This window comes from Physeter macrocephalus, chromosome 5 (genome assembly GCF_002837175.3).
Source record: "Physeter macrocephalus isolate SW-GA chromosome 5, ASM283717v5, whole genome shotgun sequence".
Taxonomy (NCBI): domain Eukaryota; kingdom Metazoa; phylum Chordata; class Mammalia; order Artiodactyla; family Physeteridae; genus Physeter; species Physeter macrocephalus.
The window spans coordinates 74,583,886-74,602,624 of NC_041218.1; the positions used below are offsets into that span (position 1 = coordinate 74,583,886).

The 18,739-nt window shown below is 36.8% G+C and overlaps 1 protein-coding gene across 2 annotated transcripts in view; it reads right to left on the reverse strand.

Annotated features, from left to right (window-relative positions):
* Positions 1-1,590: 1,590 nt before the first annotated feature.
* POLR1F (RNA polymerase I subunit F) overlaps positions 1,591-18,739 on the reverse strand; it is a 23,453-nt gene continuing 6,304 nt past the window's right edge. Inside the window, exons 3-5 of one of the 2 annotated variants that reach the window (XM_028490095.2) lie at positions 6,502-6,710; positions 4,738-5,006; positions 1,591-3,987 (exon numbers count right to left, since the gene is read on the reverse strand). In XM_028490095.2, coding sequence (XP_028345896.1) covers positions 3,983-3,987; positions 4,738-5,006; positions 6,502-6,710 — 483 coding nt within the window. In that variant the 3' untranslated portion in view covers positions 1,591-3,982. Of the gene's footprint in view, positions 3,988-4,395; positions 5,007-6,501; positions 6,711-18,739 lie in introns of those variants that run through there. The other variant, XM_007114948.3, reaches the window with a different exon arrangement.

Consider the following 18,739-nt stretch of genomic DNA (forward strand, 5'->3'; position numbering starts at 1 on the left):
TCAGCTCTTGGTTTTATTGACTTTTTCTATTGTTTTTTTAAAAAATACTTATTTCCTCTCTAATCTTTATTTCCTTCCTTTTGCTAACTTTAGGTTTTGTTTGCTCTTCTTCTAATTCTTTTAGGTGGCAGGTTAGGTTGTTTATTTGAAATGTTTCTATTTTTTTGGGGAAGGCTTGTCTTACTATGAACAGCCCTCTTAGGACTGCTTTCTGCTGCATCCCATAGATTTTGTATGGTTGTGTTTCCACTGTCATTTGTCTCAAAGTATTTTTTAAATTTCCTCTTTGATTTCATTGTTGACCCATTGGTTTATTGAGTAGCATGTTGTTTAGTCTCCATATAATCATTTTTTCTCATTTCTCTTTCTGTGGTTGATTTCTAGTTTCATGCCATTGTGGTTAGAAGAGATGCTTGAAATAACTTCTATCCTCTTACATTTGTTGAGCTTGTTTTCTTTCCTAGTATGTGGTCTATCCTAGAGAATGTTCCATGTGCACTTGAAAAGAATGTATATTCTAGTTTTTATGGATATAATGTACTGAAAATATCAAGTCTGACTGTTCTGTCATTTAGGATCTCTGATGCCTTATTGATTTTCTGTCTGGACGATCTATTGATGTCAGTGGGGTATTAAAGTCTTCTACTATTGTATTCCCATCAATTTCTCTTTATGGCTGTTAGTATTTATGTATTTAGGTGCTCTTATATATGCTAACAAGTGTAATATCCTCTTCTTGTATTGATCATTTTATCATTATATAGTGTCCTTTCTTTATCTTTCTTTGTAGCCTTTGTTTTAAAGTCTATTTTGTCTGATATGATTATTGCTACAGCTGCTTTCATTTCCATTTGCATGAAATATCTTTTTCCATCCCCTCACTTTCAGTTTGTGTCTGTCCTTTGCCCTAATGTGGGTCTCTTGTAGGCAGCATATTGTATGCTCTTGTTTTATCATCTAATCTGCCACTCTGTCTTTTGCTTGGAGCATTTACTCTATTGACATTTAAGGTAGTTATTTATAGACATGTATTTATTGCCCTTTTAAACATAGTTTTCTAGTTGATTTTGTATTTCTTCTTTCTTCCTTTTTGTTTTTCCTTTTGTGGTTTGATGGTTTTCTTTTATATTATGCCTGAGTTCTCTCCTTTTCGGTTGTTGTGAATCTATTGTATGTTTTTGATTTGTGGTTACCCAGCTTTTCACGTATGTTAACCCATTACTATATCTACTTGCTTTAGACTTGTTATCATATAGGATCAAACACATTCTAAAAAAAAAAACCAAAAAACTACATTTTCTTACTCCCTTTCCCCATATTTTATGATTTTTCTGTCCTCTTTTACATTTTTATATTTATCCTTTTGCTATTCATTGTATTTTCACTTTCACAAACTTTTTTGATTTTTTTAAAAAATCCATGTATTGTCTTATTTAAGTAATTTACAATTGTGATTTCTTTCCCGTAGATTTTTGCTTCTTGTCTATTTAGAGAAGACCTTTCAATATTTCTTTCAGGATAAGTTTAGTATTGCTTTATTTTTTAAAATTTTCTTGTCTGAGAAATTCTTTCTCTCTCCTATTCTAAATTATAATCTTGCTGGGTAGAGTATCCTAGGTTGCAGGTTTTTCCTTTTCAGGACTTTGAATGTATCTTGAGACTCCCTTCTGACCTGCAATGTTTCTGTAGAGAAACTAGCTGATAGCCTTAAGGTGGTTCCCTTTTAACTAGCTCTTTTTCTCTTGTTGCCTTTAGAATCCTCTCTTTAACTTTTGCCATTTTAATTATATGTCTTGGTGTAGGTCTGTTTGGATTCATCTTGTTTGAGACCCTCTGTGCTTCTTGTGCCTGGATATCTCTTTAATTTTGAGAAGTTTTCAGCTGTAATTTCTTCAAATACATTTTCCATTCCTGTTTCTCTTCCTTCTCCTTCTGGCGTCCCAATTATGTGTAGACTGGCCGACTTTATATTATCCCATAGGCCTCATATATTGCTTTCATTTTTTTTCATTGTCTGCTGTTCTGATTGATTTCCATTATTGTATCTTCTAGATCAAGGGGCTTTCTCTTGTTCTTTTACTGGGACTAGCTCCTCTGCTTCTTCATTTTACTTATATTTCTCTATGAATTTAGGAGAAACTTACCTACTGTGAAGGGCTGTTTTTATGTGGGAGCATCCCTGTGTAGCCTGCATGAGTCTAATAGTTTTGGAGGGCTGTTTTCAGTATGGATGCCTGCCACATTTTTCCTCAGTGTGTGCTGGCCATTATCCCCTTGATAGAGGGTGTGATTGGTGTTGTGGTGACCAGAGCCCTGAAAACATTTCAAACTTCTGTTTATTCCCAATGATTAATTAATAGGAACTGAAGAGAGGATAAGGGGTCTAGTCTAGGCTAGAGGATTTTAATGAGCAAATTCCAAGATAAAAAGGAAAAACCTAGATTAGTGAAGTGTTTTGAAGGATATATGGAAGATACCATCATCAGAGGTTTCTGTATCAGATAAAAACAACTGTCACTGTCACTTTATTCTAGGCAAGGCAAATGACTAGATCTGCCTTTTCAAAGCTACTGACAGACATTGTGAAAAACCATGAATAAATCTAGTTTCAAGTTCAGCATACGTTTTTCTTCAAAGATGCAAATTATTTTAAAATACAACATTGATTGATTAACAGAAGCAGCAACTGAAGCAAAATACAATAAATATGTGGGAATTTATTTTGCTAAGCCACAAAGTATTTTTCCATGAATAGCATCAGTTTAACAGCTTCCTTGGTATTTACCAGAAGGGATTTAGAGTTGTTTCACTAAACATTAATTTTTCACATTAATTCAAACATTATAATTATGTATTTAAATTTAAAGGAAGTATTTATAAGACATTTCCTGGGTATGGTACTACATTAAACTCTTGAGAATATGGTATAGCTTGTTTTAACTCATCCTTCCTTTAAACCAGTGCTGTCCAAAACAAAGATAATGTGGGCCCCTCAGATGCAATTTTTAATCTTTAAAAAAAAATGAAAAAAGCTGATTTAATTGTAACATTTTATTTACCCCACTGTACCAAAATATTATAATCTCACCAATATACAAAACTGAGATATTTTACATTCTTTGTACATCTTCAAAATCTGATGTGTATTTTATACTGATTGATACCTCATCTCTATCTGGACTAGCTACATTTTGAGGGCTAAATTTCCACATGAACCTAATGATAAGGAAAGATAGTGGCCTGCACATTTCCACTGTCTGGCACATGTGCTTGTAGACAAACACTGTGAATGACTGCCACTCTCCAAATTCTATATTCTATCATTACAGATTTAGATCTACTACTATGAGAACCCATACATTAACAAACATTAAACATGTAAGACCAGTACTGTCTGATACTAGATAAATGGCAATGAAAATGGCTGCCATGGATCCCAACTAACAGTGAGTACACAATCTTCTTTTTCTTTGTAGCACTTACCACAATTAGTAATTTTCTGTATTTTCTTACTTATATTGTGTATGTGCATCTGTTTTTCCTATGACATTCCATGAGGGAAGGAATTATTTCTACCTTGTTTGCCATTATACCCCTGGACCTTAGTAGAATGTGTTGTTTTACACACAGATCATCAAATACCTGTTAAATGAATGAATACGACCTTGCATTGATTATCAGGCTGAACCAGCTTGTCATTTCATTCTTCACTGTTTTCCACTGTTTTCCAATAGTTAAGACATATTCCACATTTTCTCAGTGAAAGCAGTGAATAGCTGTTTTCTCTTCATAATAATTTCTCTTCTCAATAATTTCTCGTAGCTTAACTCAAATATTAAAAGTAGGGAAATTCCCCACTAGTCAGAATCAGATTTTTCCTGTCTTCAGCAGACCCTCCTCCTCTCCAACACACAACAAAAGCAGAATGGTTGAGGCACAAATGAACAAGTGTCTGTCAGAAAACAGCCTCTCCATCAACCTCTTAGACTGAGAGAAAAAGGAAAACAACATACATGAACCTAGAAGAAAAGAATAGTGAATATTGTTTCCTACCACAGTCAGTAGTGGCAAGGTTCTTAAGAGCTCTGGAAACTTCAGAAACTCCTTTGGCAAACCAGTCTAAGTTAAACAGTAGAAATATTATAGTGGCCATAATAAAAGAAATCCTAAAACTGGTAATTTAAACAAAACAAAATAGCATATCATGTAACATCATGACTAAATGTGAAACCTGTAACAACAACAAAAAACCCCAAGCTCAAAACTCATTCTGTATGATATGAAATAACATTGTATTTTAAAAGTCCTTTTGCGGACTGTAGAAATCATTTTATTTAGAATGTATACACTGGAAGAATGAAGGAGTTGAGATTGAGGGCAGCTCTTACCTTTCTATTCTGTATACAGTAAAATGGCACTTCAATAATACTGGCATTTCCCAAATTTATAAGTTTTATAATTTTAGCACCAAAAACTCAACTCCTAATCAGATGTTCCCTGTTTTGCCAAGTATTGGAATACAAAACATTTCATAGTTCAAACTTTAGTCATCTGTTTTGTGTAAATCAATTTTTAAAAAACCAAATCATATTTAAAATGCACTAAAGAAAATTACTTTTCCCTTTTCTTTTTAGGTGCATGTTCCAAAAGTGGTTGGTGTAAATTCAGCCTCCTCACTGTGCTTTCTTTTCTTTTTTTTCTTTTTATGGTCACTTTGGTAACCACTGGAGTCACTACCTTGGAAAACAGGGTCCTGGTGCTTTTTCTTCTTCTTCTTCTTTGGCTCTTCCTCCCAGAGGCCATTCACATGGTTATTAATCTGCAGATCTGTCTCTTCCTTCACGGTAACATCTGAAAAATCTGCTAGCTCTGTGGTACCACCTTCCACTTCATATGGCTCTGGGTAGGTCTTCTTTTTCTTTTTCTTCTTTTGAGGTTTTTCAGTAGCTTCTTCAGTGCCAGTTTCTGTTACTTCTTCAGAAACTTCAGAGCACTTGGTTTGTAAACTATAAATTAACAGTTTAAAAAATTTACAGAACATTAAACAAAAATGAAAGAACAAAATAAGATCAAGAATATTCCCCACATGCTAAGATTTTTCTAAATGACAGTAGTACAAGATAACATACCTAGAACACAAATTTCAAATATTCTATCCTATTATCTCCCAGCACACTGACATGTCTTGGAAATGTTAAATTTTTTGTTTCCCAAGTACTTTTTCCAGACTGTTTCACACATAAAAATGACATAAGCTTTTGTCAAAAACATGGCTTCTAAATTTTAGTTTGGTTCAGAAAACCAAACTGAACACTAAACATCACCATACCCAGCCTTACCAGCCAAACCAGTGACATTTGATATATAAGAGAAGTTTTTTTTTTTTTTCCTATCAAAGTATTGGAGTTCCCCATCTACTACCTCAATCCTTGTTTCAAGTAAGTTTAACCTATGCTGAAGCAGTATGACTTCAAAGTTGTGAATATTTTATAAAAACAAGGATCAATGAAGTAGCCCTTTCTCTATAGAACTGCTGTCTCATACAGTAGCACTAGCCACCTATAACTATAAATTTAAGAAATTTCAATAAGATAACTTAAAAAATTCACTTCCTCAGTCACACTAGTCACATTTCAGTTGCTCAAGTTGCTCGAGTGAGGCTTGAGCAACAAGCTATATTGCGCAAATATAACACATTTCTATCATCACAGAAAGTTCTTTTGGACAGCTACTCTAGAACTTTAACCCATACTCTTGTTACTTATCAAGGCCTTATCAAGGCCAAATCTAGAAAAGTTGCTAACACAGGATGCGAAGAGTTTTATTTTTCTCCCCCTGCCATTAAACTTGGCTCTCATGAACCAAGGATCAAAGTAATTCTTTTAAGAATTCCAAACAAGAGGGGCTTCCCTGGGGGCGCAGTGGTTGCGCGTCCGCCTGCCGATGCAGGGGAACCGGGTTCGCGCCCCGGTATGGGAGGATCCCACATGCCGCGGAGCGGCTGGGCCCGTGAGCCATGGCCGCTGAGCCTGTGCTCCGCGATGGGAGAGGCCACAACAGAGGAAGGCCCGCATACCCCCCCAAAAAAAAGAATTCCAAACAAGAAAAAATACAGAAATTAAATGATCTACCTGGTATAACAGCAATAATAAATTATTATTTTTGTTTCAACTGTGTAAAAACAAAAGGGTAATAGTTATGCAATATAAGTAAGCTTCTAGTAGTCTCAAGTTCAGGGATCAACTTTTAAAAAGATGATTACCAACAAACTAGACAATAAAAAATTGAATTAATAAAATGCAGACCAGTTAGATGGAGAGCTTTAAAATATTCAATGCACTGTCACAGCACTTATGATTCATATTTACATTGACTTTATGGTTTGAAAGTACAAGTATTCCAGTAAAAAAAATAAGTTTTTAAAAGCAGGATTTATGTTCCCTAAATTCAGAATAGAAACAATTAAGTATCAAAATGATAATAATGTGATTAGGAACTGACCTAGTGATATTTAGTTTTCCCCGAATGCAGAATACTCCAGCAGCATCTGAGTCTAAACGAAATACTTCAAATTCTAGTTCATCACCCATGTTTATCTCCAGAGTCTGCCACTGCTCGGCTGGCATCTGTTCAGGTTTAGGAATGGAGGCATTGAAGCACCCATGTACTAAACAGCCAATGTGGCTGGAAGACACTTTATTAACTGTACCCTGAGAAGAAGGAAAAAAGAATATTACATCAAGAAGACAGCCAAAGAGTTAAAAGTTGAAACAAACTTTACAATCTTCAAAGTGATCTTCAAATAGAAAAAATAATGGTATAATTCAGTATCAAAAAAGATCCTCATTTAAAACCACATATCACACTAAAATACCACTTTAGGAACACTGTAGAGAGTTTTTAGAAAGCTCACCTTGAGCATGGCTATTTTAACTAAACCATAACATTACTAGAAGCTTTAAAACTAAATAACAATAACAATACTATATGATTTTACAGTTAAAATGAAAATTTCCAAGAAACTTATTCTCTTCCCCTGGAATCAACATATATAAAGTATATGAGTGAAAACCTGAAGCATTTTTTTAAAAATCACATTTTGAATTACAAAACTATAAGAAATATTAACACATATACAGTGTTGTTTAATGGCAGTACCTCCTTCCACATGTGACAGAATAAAACTTACTTGTCTCCTTATAAGGAGTCTGGAGTCCAGAATGGTACCTTCTGGATGGTCTGAAGAATCTGTGCTACATCTATACATTAGGATATTATTCAGCAATAAAAAGAAATAAGCTATCAAGCCAAGAAAAAGACATGGAGGAACCTTAAACACATATTTGTACGTGAAAGAAGCCAATCTGAAAAGGTTACATACTCCGTGATTCAAGGTTACATACTCCGTGATTCCACTATATGACATTCTGGAAAAGGCAAAACTACAGAGACAGTTAAAAAAAAAAAAATAGTTGCCATGGTTTCCAAGGGAGGGAGGGAGCAATAAATAGGTAGAGCGCAGAGGATTTTTAGGGGAGTGACCAATTATTCCATAGGATACTGTAATGTTGGATACATGTCATTTTACGTTTGTCAAAACTCATAGAATGTACAATACAAAGAGTGAACCCTACTATAAACTATAGACTTTAATAATGTATCAATATTGGCTCAACAATTGTAACAAATGTACCACATCTGTATGTATGTCAATAATCACTGAAATAGGATGTTTATGTGAGTTTTTTTGGGGGCTGTGTGTGGAAGGAGGTGATGTATATGAGAATGCTATACTTTCCATTCAATTTTTCTAAAACTGTTACAAAAGACAAAGTTTTCAATTAAAAAATACTCAATGAGCAAAGGAAAGTCTTTTCAATGTATGGGTTAAGAACACTGAATATGGGCAAGAGAATGGAGCTCAAGGACCTACAAAGTACTACACACAAAAAAACAAGATTGATCACAGACCTACACAGAAAAGCTAAAACTATAAAAATTCTAGAATCTTATAGAAGAATATCCTTGCAATGGAGGGGTAGCCAAGTTTCATAGATAGGATCTAGAAAGTATAATATGATAAATTAGACTGCATCAAAATTAAAAGCTTCTGCTTGTCAAATGATACCATTAAAAGGTAATAAGACATAGACTGGGAAAGAATACTCACAATACAGTTACCTGAAAAGGATCTGTATCAAAACTATGAAAAGAACAATATTAAACCCCAGTTAAAAAGGGGTAAAGTACTTGATCAGGCCCTTCTTACCGAAACATACGAAAAAGAGCTCATGAGGGAAATAGAAATTAAAACCGTAAGGAAAAATTACCATATGCCCACCAGTAAAATCAAAAGACAACACCAATTGTTGGCAAGAATGCAGAGCAACTGGAAGTACTGAAGGGGATATTAGTTCTCCATAAAGTTAAACACACTTTTACCCTGTGACCTAGCAATACTGCTTCAAGTTTCTACTTAGGAGAAATGAAAATACATGTTTACAATAGCTCTGTTCATAACAGGTCCAGACTGGAAACAACCCAAATGTCCATCAATGAGGATGGATAATCAAATTGATAATCAAAGTACATATATACTCATATAACTGAATACCATGAACAATTAGAAGACAAAATCCACCAATATACCCGAGAGCATGGGTATTACCCAAAAACATGACCAAAAGAGGCCAGACTGTGAGTGTATAAAGAAAAATTCCACTAATAAGGAATTACAGAACAAGTGAAACTAATTTATGATAATGAAATCAGAATAGTGTTTGTATCTAGGATAAAGGGGATTGACCAGGAAAGGTCATGAGAGTCACTTCTAAGGAGGGAGAATGCCATATGCACTTGTCAAAATTCACTGAGCTGCACAGGATGATCTATTGCGTTTTACTGTATGTAAATTAAACCTGATACATTATATTGTATGTAAACTATATCTCATAATATTAAATGGAAAAAAAAGGTCAAATGTATTTGAGGACTGGATCTTATTGTAGGGGATAGAGTAAAAGGGATAATTTAACTTTATTTCACTTTCTGTACAATTTGAATGTTATTTCCATGCACATATTTACATTTATGATAATTTACAAAAAGCAGATGACAGTTTAATTTGGGAATTTTAAAGTACAAATCTACCACCAACTTTAATAGTATGGAGGTTACAGGATCCCAGTCTGGAGGGCAAGGGTACTATTTCTAGCAGTTCAAATGACATTGAAAAACATTTTTAAATTAGAAAGGCCTTGTAATTTTGTTATAGTGAAATCTGACCTACATTTTAATTAACAGTATCAAGGGCTAGTTAACAGTTCTCATGGACTAAACAATTCCTATGGACATTTATTTTAGTTAAAGGAAAAAATACATATATATATATGAGTATATATGAACACAGAGAACTGCTGGTGGGAAAGGAGCAAGTGATATGGATAAATGTACACATTTCAGTAGATTTCACATCAATTTCTGCATTTTTACCTTCTCTCCAAAAAAAAAAAAACAAAAACAAAAAACTGAAAGACCTTCCCCACAGGGCCTTCATTTCCACAGCACAGTATGGATGCCCTGACCTCTATCATTCATTTCCATTACCTGCCTGGTCCCACAGCTATTTGGATTTGCAACTCCAGTTTTATATATTGCTATACCATCTGAATCCTATATAAACAAAATATACTTGTATATATTTGAGAAGTTATAAAATAATAAAAAAAATTTTTTAACCCTTTAAAATCATTCTGATGGTATACAGAGAATAAACTGGATGAGGCATATACTCTGTACATACATGTCAGTTTTAGTAGCAAGGAGTTTAAAAACTTGCCTAGACTGCCACTGAACAGAAAAAAAATGAAAAGAAATGACATTGTTTAAGACACCTCTAGGACAATATCAAGTGCAGTAAGATTCACATGATAGGGGACACAGGTTGTTAAGAGAGAAAGGGCCTGAGAAAATATTTGAAGAGATATGGTTAAGAGAGAAAGGGCCTGAGAAAATATTTGAAGAGATAATAGCTGAAAACTTCCCTAACCTGGGAAAGAAAAGAGGCACTGAAGTCCAGGAAATGCAGAGTCCCATACAAGATGAACTCAAAGAACATGCCAAGACACTGAAAAGCAACAGATAACCTACAAGGTAACTCCCACAAGGCTACCAGCTAATATTTCAGCAGAAACTCCACAAGCCAGAAGAGAGTAGCAAGATATATATATTTAAAGTGATGAAGGGAAAAACCTACAACCAAGAATAAATACTGTACCCAGCAAGGGTCTCATAAGATTTGATGGAGAAATTAAAACCTTCACAGATAAGCAACAGCTAAAAGAATTAAGCACCACAACACTAGCTTTACAACAAACGTTAAAGGAACTTCTCTAGGCAAAAAAGAAAATGCCACAACTAGAAACAAGGAAATTACGAAATGCAAAAACTCACCAGTAAAAGCAAACATAGTAAAGGTAGGAAATCACCCACATGCAAAGCTACTAGGAAGGGGAAAATACTAAAGTGGTAAAAATCACCTACATCCACAGTAAGCAATTAAGGGAAACACAAAACAATTAGATGTAAAATATGGTATCAAAAATAGTAATCATGAGGGGAGAAGAGTACAAATGCAGGGCATTTAAAATGCATTTGAAATTAAGAGATTAACACCTTAAAAGCAATCACATATATATATGTGTGTGTGTTTTATATATACACACACACACACACACACACACACATATATATATATATATATATATATATAGACTGCTCTACAAAAACCTCACGGTAACCACAGACCAAAAATCTATAATAGATATACACACACAAAAGACAAAAGGAATCCAAACATAACACTAAAGATAATCACCCACTCACAAGAGAATAAAATTTAAAAAGGGGGGAAAAAAGACCTACAAAAACAAGTCTAAAACAATTTTAAAAAACAGCAACAACGACATACATATTGGTAATTACCTTAAATGTAAATGGACTAAATGCTCCAACCAAACTTCACAGACTGGCTGGAGGGGATCAAGATGGCAGAAGAGTATGACATGGAGCTCACCTTCTCCCACAAAAATATTAAAAATACATCTACTAGTGGAACGATTCACATAGAACATCTACTAAACGCCAAAAGAAGACCTCAGACTTCCGATCACAAGAAAACCTCCCCATAGCCGGGTAGGATAAAAGGAAAATGAAAAAGAAGGAATTATAATGGGTCCTGCACCCCAAAGAAGGAGCTGTGAAGGAGGAAAGGTTCCCACACCCTGGGAAGTCTCCTCACCAACAGGGAGATCAGAATGTATGGAGGGGTAGCTTCATAGCCTAAGAGGAGAGAGCAGCAACTGGTGTGCAGAAGGCAAAATGGAGAATAACATGCACAGAAGATCGGCACTGCCACACTGCATTCCCCAGCCTGAGACACTCCTCTGTTGGTGTGGGAGGGGGCTGAGTGCTGAAGCTCAGGCTTTAGAGGTCAGACCCAGGGAAAGGACTAGGACCACCACGAGTTTCTTTCCCCTGTGAGTGCTCCCAGACCACAGGACACCGCTACAGGAGCTCCAGCAGTGTGCCGAGTCACTGCCACCATGGCAGGCTCCTGAAGCTGGCATGGACTGCCACTAAAACACCTGCAAGCAGGCACCAGGCCCTGCCCTGTCCCAGTCCCAGGAGTGCATGGAGAGCAGCCACCCATACGAGACCCTTCAAGCGGGTGTGAAGCTCTGCCCCTGCTGTCCCAGGAGTGCGCAGATAGCACCAGCCCATTCGAGACTCATGAACAGGCATCAAGCACAGCCCCCACTGTCCCAGGAGGGTGTGGAGAGTAGTCGCCCATAGAACACCCATGAGCAGGTGCTAGGCCCTGTCCCTGCTGTCCCAGGAGGGCATGAGAACAGCCATCCATACAAGACCCACGAGCAGGCAACACGCCCTGCCCCCGGTGTCCCAGGATCAGAGAGCAGCCACCCACACAAGACCTATCACCAGGTGCCATGTGCTGCCCCTACTGTCTGGGGAGCATGTAAGGAAGGCTGTACTTACACACCCCATATCAAGGGGATAATGGCAAGCACACACTGAGGAAAGAGACAGCAAGCATCCAAAACTAAAAGCAGCCTCTCAATTCCAGAAAACACGGCTGAGTAGAAGGACTTGAGCTAACCTCCTCTTGCAGAAACACCAAAATCACAACTAACTGCTGAACAATCATCAATAAAGACTAGAACCCACCAAAAGAGATATTTTACATTCAAAGACAAAGAAGAAAACAAAATGAGATGGCAGGAGGGGCGTTTTCACGACATAATCAAATCCCATACCCACTAGATGGGCAACCCACAAACTGGAAAATTAATTATATTGCAGAGGTTCTCCCACAAGAGTGAGCCCCATATCAGGCTCCCCAGCCAGAGGGTCTGGCATCAGGAGGAGGAGTCCCTAAAAGCACTTGGCTTTGAAAGCCATCAGGGCTTGAGTGTAGGAGCTCCACAGGACTGGGGGAAACAGACTCCACTCATGGAGGGCGCACACAAGGCTTCACATACACTGGGACCCAGCATAATGCAGTAACTCCATAGGAGCCGGGGCCGGACTACCTATGGGTCTTGGAGGATTTCTGGGGGTGGGAGGTGGGGGTCAGCTGTGGCTCATGGCAGGGGCAAGAACACTGGTGGCAGAGGCCCCAGAGAATACTGATCAGTGTGAGCTCTCCTAAAGGTTGCCATTTTGGCATCAAGACCTTGCCCTACCCAACAGCCTGCAGGCTCCAGTGATGAAAAGCCTCAGGCCAAACAACCAGGAGGATAGGAAAATAGCCACACCCATCAGCAGACAGGGTACTTAAAGCCACACTGAGCTCACAGCCACCTATAAACACACCCCTTGACATGGCCCTGCCCACCAGAGGGACAAGACCCAGCTCCACCCACCAGTGGGCAAGCACCAGTACCTTCCACCAAGAAGCCCACACAAGCCTCAAGACCAGCGTCACCAACAAGAGGGCAGAAACCAGAAGCAAGAGGAGCTACGATCCTCCAGCCAGCGGAAAGAAGACCACAAACACAGAAAGTTAGACAAAATGAGATGGCAAAGAAACACGTTCCAGATGAAGGAACAAGATAAAAACCTACAAGAACAACTAAATGAAGTGGAGATAGGCAACTTACCTGAAAAAGAATTTAAAGTAATGATAGTAAAGATAATCTAAGATCTTGGGGGAAAAAATGGCAGCACAGACCAAGAAGTTGCATGAGGTGTTTTTAAAGAACAGATGAACAATAGAATAACGGGAATGAAAAATACAGTAGAAGAATCAATAGCAGAATAACTGAGGCAGAAGAACAAATAAGTTAGCTCAAAGACAGAATGGTGGAAATCACTGCCATGGAACAGACTAAAGAAAAAAGAATGAAAAGAAATGAGGACAGTCTCAGAGACCTCTGAGGCAACATTAAATGCACCACCATTCATATTATATGGGTCCCAGAAGGAGAAGAGAAAAAGAAAGGGCCTGAGAAAATATTTGCAGAGATTATAGCCTAAAACTTCTCTAACGTGAGAAAGGAAACACTCACTCAAGTCCAGGAAGCACAGAGTCCCATACAAGATAAACCCAAGGAGGAACATGCCAAGACACATATTAACTAGACTGACAAAAATTAAAGAAAAAATATTAAAACAAGGGAAAAGCAACAAATAACATATAAGGGAACCCCCATAAGTTTATCAGCTGATTTTTCAACAGAAACTCTGCAGACCAGAAAGGAGAGGCACAATACATGTAAACTAATAAAAGGGAAAAATTAAAAAAAAGGAATACTCTACCCAGCAAGGCTCTTGTTCACATTTGACAGAGAAATCAAGTATTATAGACAAGCAAAAACTAAGAGATTTCAGCACCACCAAACCAGCGTTACAACAAATCCTCAAGGAATTTCTCTAGGTGGAAAAGAAAAGGCCACAACTAGAATCAAGAAAATTACAAATGGGGAAGCTCACCAGTAAAGGCAAACATAAAGTAAAGGCAGGAAATCATCCACACACAAACCAGCAATCGTGAGAAGAGGAAAGTACAAATGCAGGATATTGGAACTGCTTTTGAAATTAAAAGATCAGCAACTTCAAACAATCTTGTACATATACAGACTTCTATGTCAAAACCTCATGGGAACCACAAACCAATAATCTATAATAGATACACAAAAAAAGCAATCCAAACACATCATTAGAGATAGACATCAAATCACCAGAGTAGAGAACAAAAGAGGAAGGGAAGAAAAAAGACCTTAAAAAACAAATCCAAATCAATTAACAAAATGGCAATAAAAACATTCATATCGATAATTCCCTTAAATGTAAATAAACGCTCCCGACAAAAGACATAGACTTGGTCAATGGATACAAAAACAAGACCCATATATATGCTGTCTACAAGATATCCACTTCACATCTAGGGACACATACAGACAATGTGAGGGGATGGAGAAAGGTATTCCATGCAAATGGAAATCAAAAGAAAGCTGGAATAGCAATACTTATATCAAACAAAATAGACTTTAAAATAAAGAATGTTACAAGAGACAAAGAAAGAAACTACATAACGATCAAGGGAACAATCAAAGAAGATATAACAATTGTAAATATATATGCATCCAACATAGGAGCACCTCAATATATAAGGCAAATGTTAACAGACATAAAAGGAGAAACCAACATAAACACAATAACAGTGGGGGACTTTAACACCCTATTTTCATCAATGGGCAGATCATCCAGACAGAAAATCAATATGGAAACACAGGCCTTAAATGACACAAAGATGGACTTATTTGATATTTTTGGAACATTCCATCTGAAAGCACCAAAATACACTTTCTTCTCAAGTGCACATGGAACATTCTCCAGAATAGATCACATCTGGGGCTGCAATACACACCTCAGTCAATTTAAGAAAACTGAAATCATATCAAGCATCTTTTCTGACCGCAACACTATGTGATTAAAAATCAACCACAGGAAATAAACTGTAAAAAAACACAAACACGTGGATGCTAAACAATATATATATTTTTTTGTTTGTTTGTTTTTTCGGTACGCGGGCCTCTCACTGTCGTGGAGCACAGGCTCCGGACTCGCAGGCTCAAGGGCCATGGCTCACGGGCCCAGCCGCTCCGCGGCGTGTGGGATCTTCAGCATCTTTTCTGACCGCAACACTATGTGATTAAAAATCAACCACAGGAAATAAACTGTAAAAAAACACAAACACGTGGATGCTAAACAACATATTACAAAACCAATGGAACACTGAGGAAATCAAAGAGGAAATCCAAAAACACCTAAAGACAAATGACAATGAAAACACGATGGTCCAAAACCTTTGGGACGCAGCAAAAGCAGTTCTAAGAGGGAAGTTTACGGCAATACAATCTTACCTCAGGAAACAAGAACAATCCCAAGTAAACAACCTAAGCTTACACCTAAAACAATGAAAGAAAGAAGAACAAACAAAACCCAAAGTTAGTAGAAGGAAAGAAATCAAAAGATCAGAGCAGAAATAAATGAAATAAACAAAAAAAAACAATTGAAAAGATCAATGAAACTACAAGTTATTTCTTTGAAAAGATAAAGAAAATTGATAAAAGTTTAGCCAGACTCATCAAGAAAAAAAAGGAGAGGACTCAAATCAATAAAGTTAGAAATGAAAGAGAAGTTGCAACTGACACCACAGAAATACAAAGGATAATAAGAGACTACAACAAAACAACTATATACCAATAAAATGGACAACCTAGAAGAAATGGAGAAATTCTTAGAAAGGTACAACTGAACGAGGAAGAAAAGAAAATGTGAACAGACTAGTCAGAAGTACTGAAATTAGGGAGCGTGGGAGGGAGGGAGATGCAAGAGGGAAGAGATATGGGAACATATGTATATGTATAACTGATTCACTTTGTTGTAAAGGAGAAACTAACACACTATTATAAAACAGTTATACGCCAATAAAGATGTTAAAAAAAAAAAAAAAAAAGAAGTACTGAAATTGAAACAGTGATTTAAAAACTTCCCCCAAACAGAAGTCCAGGACCAGATGGCTTCACAGGTGAATTCTATCAAACATTTAAAGAACAGTTAATACCTATCCTTCTGAAACTATTCTAAAAAATTTCAGAGGAAGGAACACTACCAAGCTCATTCTATAAGGCCACCATCACCCTGATACCAAAGCCAGACAAAGATACTAAAAAAGAAAAATTACAGGCCAATATCACTGATGAACATAGATGCAAAAATACTCAACAAAATACTAGCAAACGAAATCCAAAAATACATTAAAATGATGATACACCCTAATCAAGAGGGATTTATCCCAGGGACGCAAGAATTCTTCAAAATACGCAAATCAATCAATGTGATACAACACATTAACAAAGTGAAGAGTAAAAACCATATCATCATCTCAATAGAAGCAGAAAAAGCTTTTGATAAAATTTAACATCTATTTACAGTAAAAACGCTCCAGAAAGTGGGCACAGAGGAAACATATGTCAACGTAGTAAAGGCCATATATGACAAAACGACAGCTAATATCAAGCTCAGTGGTGAAAAGCTGAAAGTATTCCGTCTAAGTTCAGGAACAAGGCAAAGATGAGCACTTTCAGTGCTTTTATTCAACATAGTTTTGGAAGTCTTAGCACAGCAATCATAGAAGAAAAAGAAATAAACGGAATCCAAATTGGAAAGGAAGAAGTAAAACTGTCACTGTTTGCGGATCATACTATACATAGAAAATCCTAAAGACGCCACCAAAAACCAAGTAGAGCTCATCAATGAATTTGGTAAAGTTGCAGGATTCAAAATTAATACAGTTAGTCCCCTACATATGAACGAGTTCCATTCTGAGAGCGCATTTATAAGTCCAATTTGTTTGTAAGTCCAACAAAGTTAGCCTAGGTACCCAACTAACATAATCGGCTGTACAGTACTGTACTGTAATAAGTATATAATACTTTTCACACAAATAATACATAAAAAACACACACAAAAAAACATTTTTAATCTTACAGTACAATACCTTAAAAAGTACAGTAGTACAGTACAACAGCTGGCATAACAGGGCTGGCATCAAGTGAAGAGGCAAGAAGAGTTACTGACTGGAGGAGGGAGAGGAGGTGGGAGATGGCAGAGCTGAAGGATCGTCAGCAATAGGAGACAGAAGGCAAGCTGTGATTTCACTCGTGCCTGACGCTGATGGAATGCACATTTCCATCTTTGAAAGTTCGCAACTTGAAGGTTCATGTGTAAGGGACTTACTGTATATAGAAATCGGTTGTATTTCTACACGCTAAAAACAAACTATCAGAAAGAGAAATTAAGCAAACAATTCCATGAACCATCATGTCAAAAATAAACAAACACCTGCAAATAAACCTACCAAAGGGGGCAAAAGACCTGTACTCCAAAAACTGAAAAGAAATTGAAGACAACATAAACAGATGGAAAGATATACCATATTCTTGGATTGGAAAAATCAGTATTGTTAAAATAACCATACTACCCAAGGCAATCTACAGATTCAATGCAATCGCTATCAAATTAACAATGGCAGTTTCAGAGAACTAAAACAAATAATTTTAAAATTTGTATGGAAACACAAAAAACCCCAAACAGCCAAAACAATCTTGAGAAAGAATAAGGGAGCTGGAGTAATTAAGCTCCCTGGCTTCAGACAATACTACAAAGCTACAGTCGTCAAAACAGCACGGTACTGGCACAAAAATGGACAGATAGATGAGTGGAACAGGATAGAAAGCCCAGAAATAAACCCATGCACTTAATGGTCAGTTAATCTATGACAAAGGAGGCAAGAATATTCAATGGAGAAAAGACAATCTCTTCAATAAGCGGTGCTGGGAAAACTGGACAGCTACACGTAAAAGAAGGAAATCAGAACATTTTCTAACGCCACATACAAAAATAAACTAAAAATGGATTAAAAACCAAAATGTAAGACCAGATACTCGAAAACTCCTGGAGTAAAACATAGGCAGAACACCCTTTGACATAAATCACAGCAATAATTTTTTGAATCCATCTCCTAGAGTAATGGAAATAAAAGCAAAAATAAACAAATGGGATCTAATTAAATTTAAAAGGTTTTGCACAGCAAAGGAAACCATAAACAAAATGAAAAGGCAACCTATGGACCGGGAGAAAATATTTGCAAACAATGTGATTGACAAGGGATTAATTTCCAATATATACAAAGATCTCATAGAGCTCAGCATCAGAAAAACCAAACAACCCAATCAAAAAATGGGCAGAAGACCTTAACAGACATTTCTCCAAAGAAGACATACAGATGAAAAGATGCTCAACATCACTTATTACCAGAGAAATGCACATCAGAACCACGATGAGGTATCACCTCACCTTTCAGAACAGCCATCATCAAAAAGTCTACAAACAATAAATACTGAAGAGGGTGTGGAGAAAATGGAACCCTCCTACACTGTTGGTGGGAATGTAAACTGCTGCAGCCACTATGGAGAACAGTATGGAGGTTCCTTAAAAAATTAAAAATAGAGTCACCATATGATCCAGCAATTGCACTCCTGGGCATATATCCAGAAAAGACAAAAACTAATTCTAAAAGATACATGCTTCCCATGTTCACAGCTGCACTATTTACAATAGCCAAGACATGGAAGCAACCTAAGTGTCCATG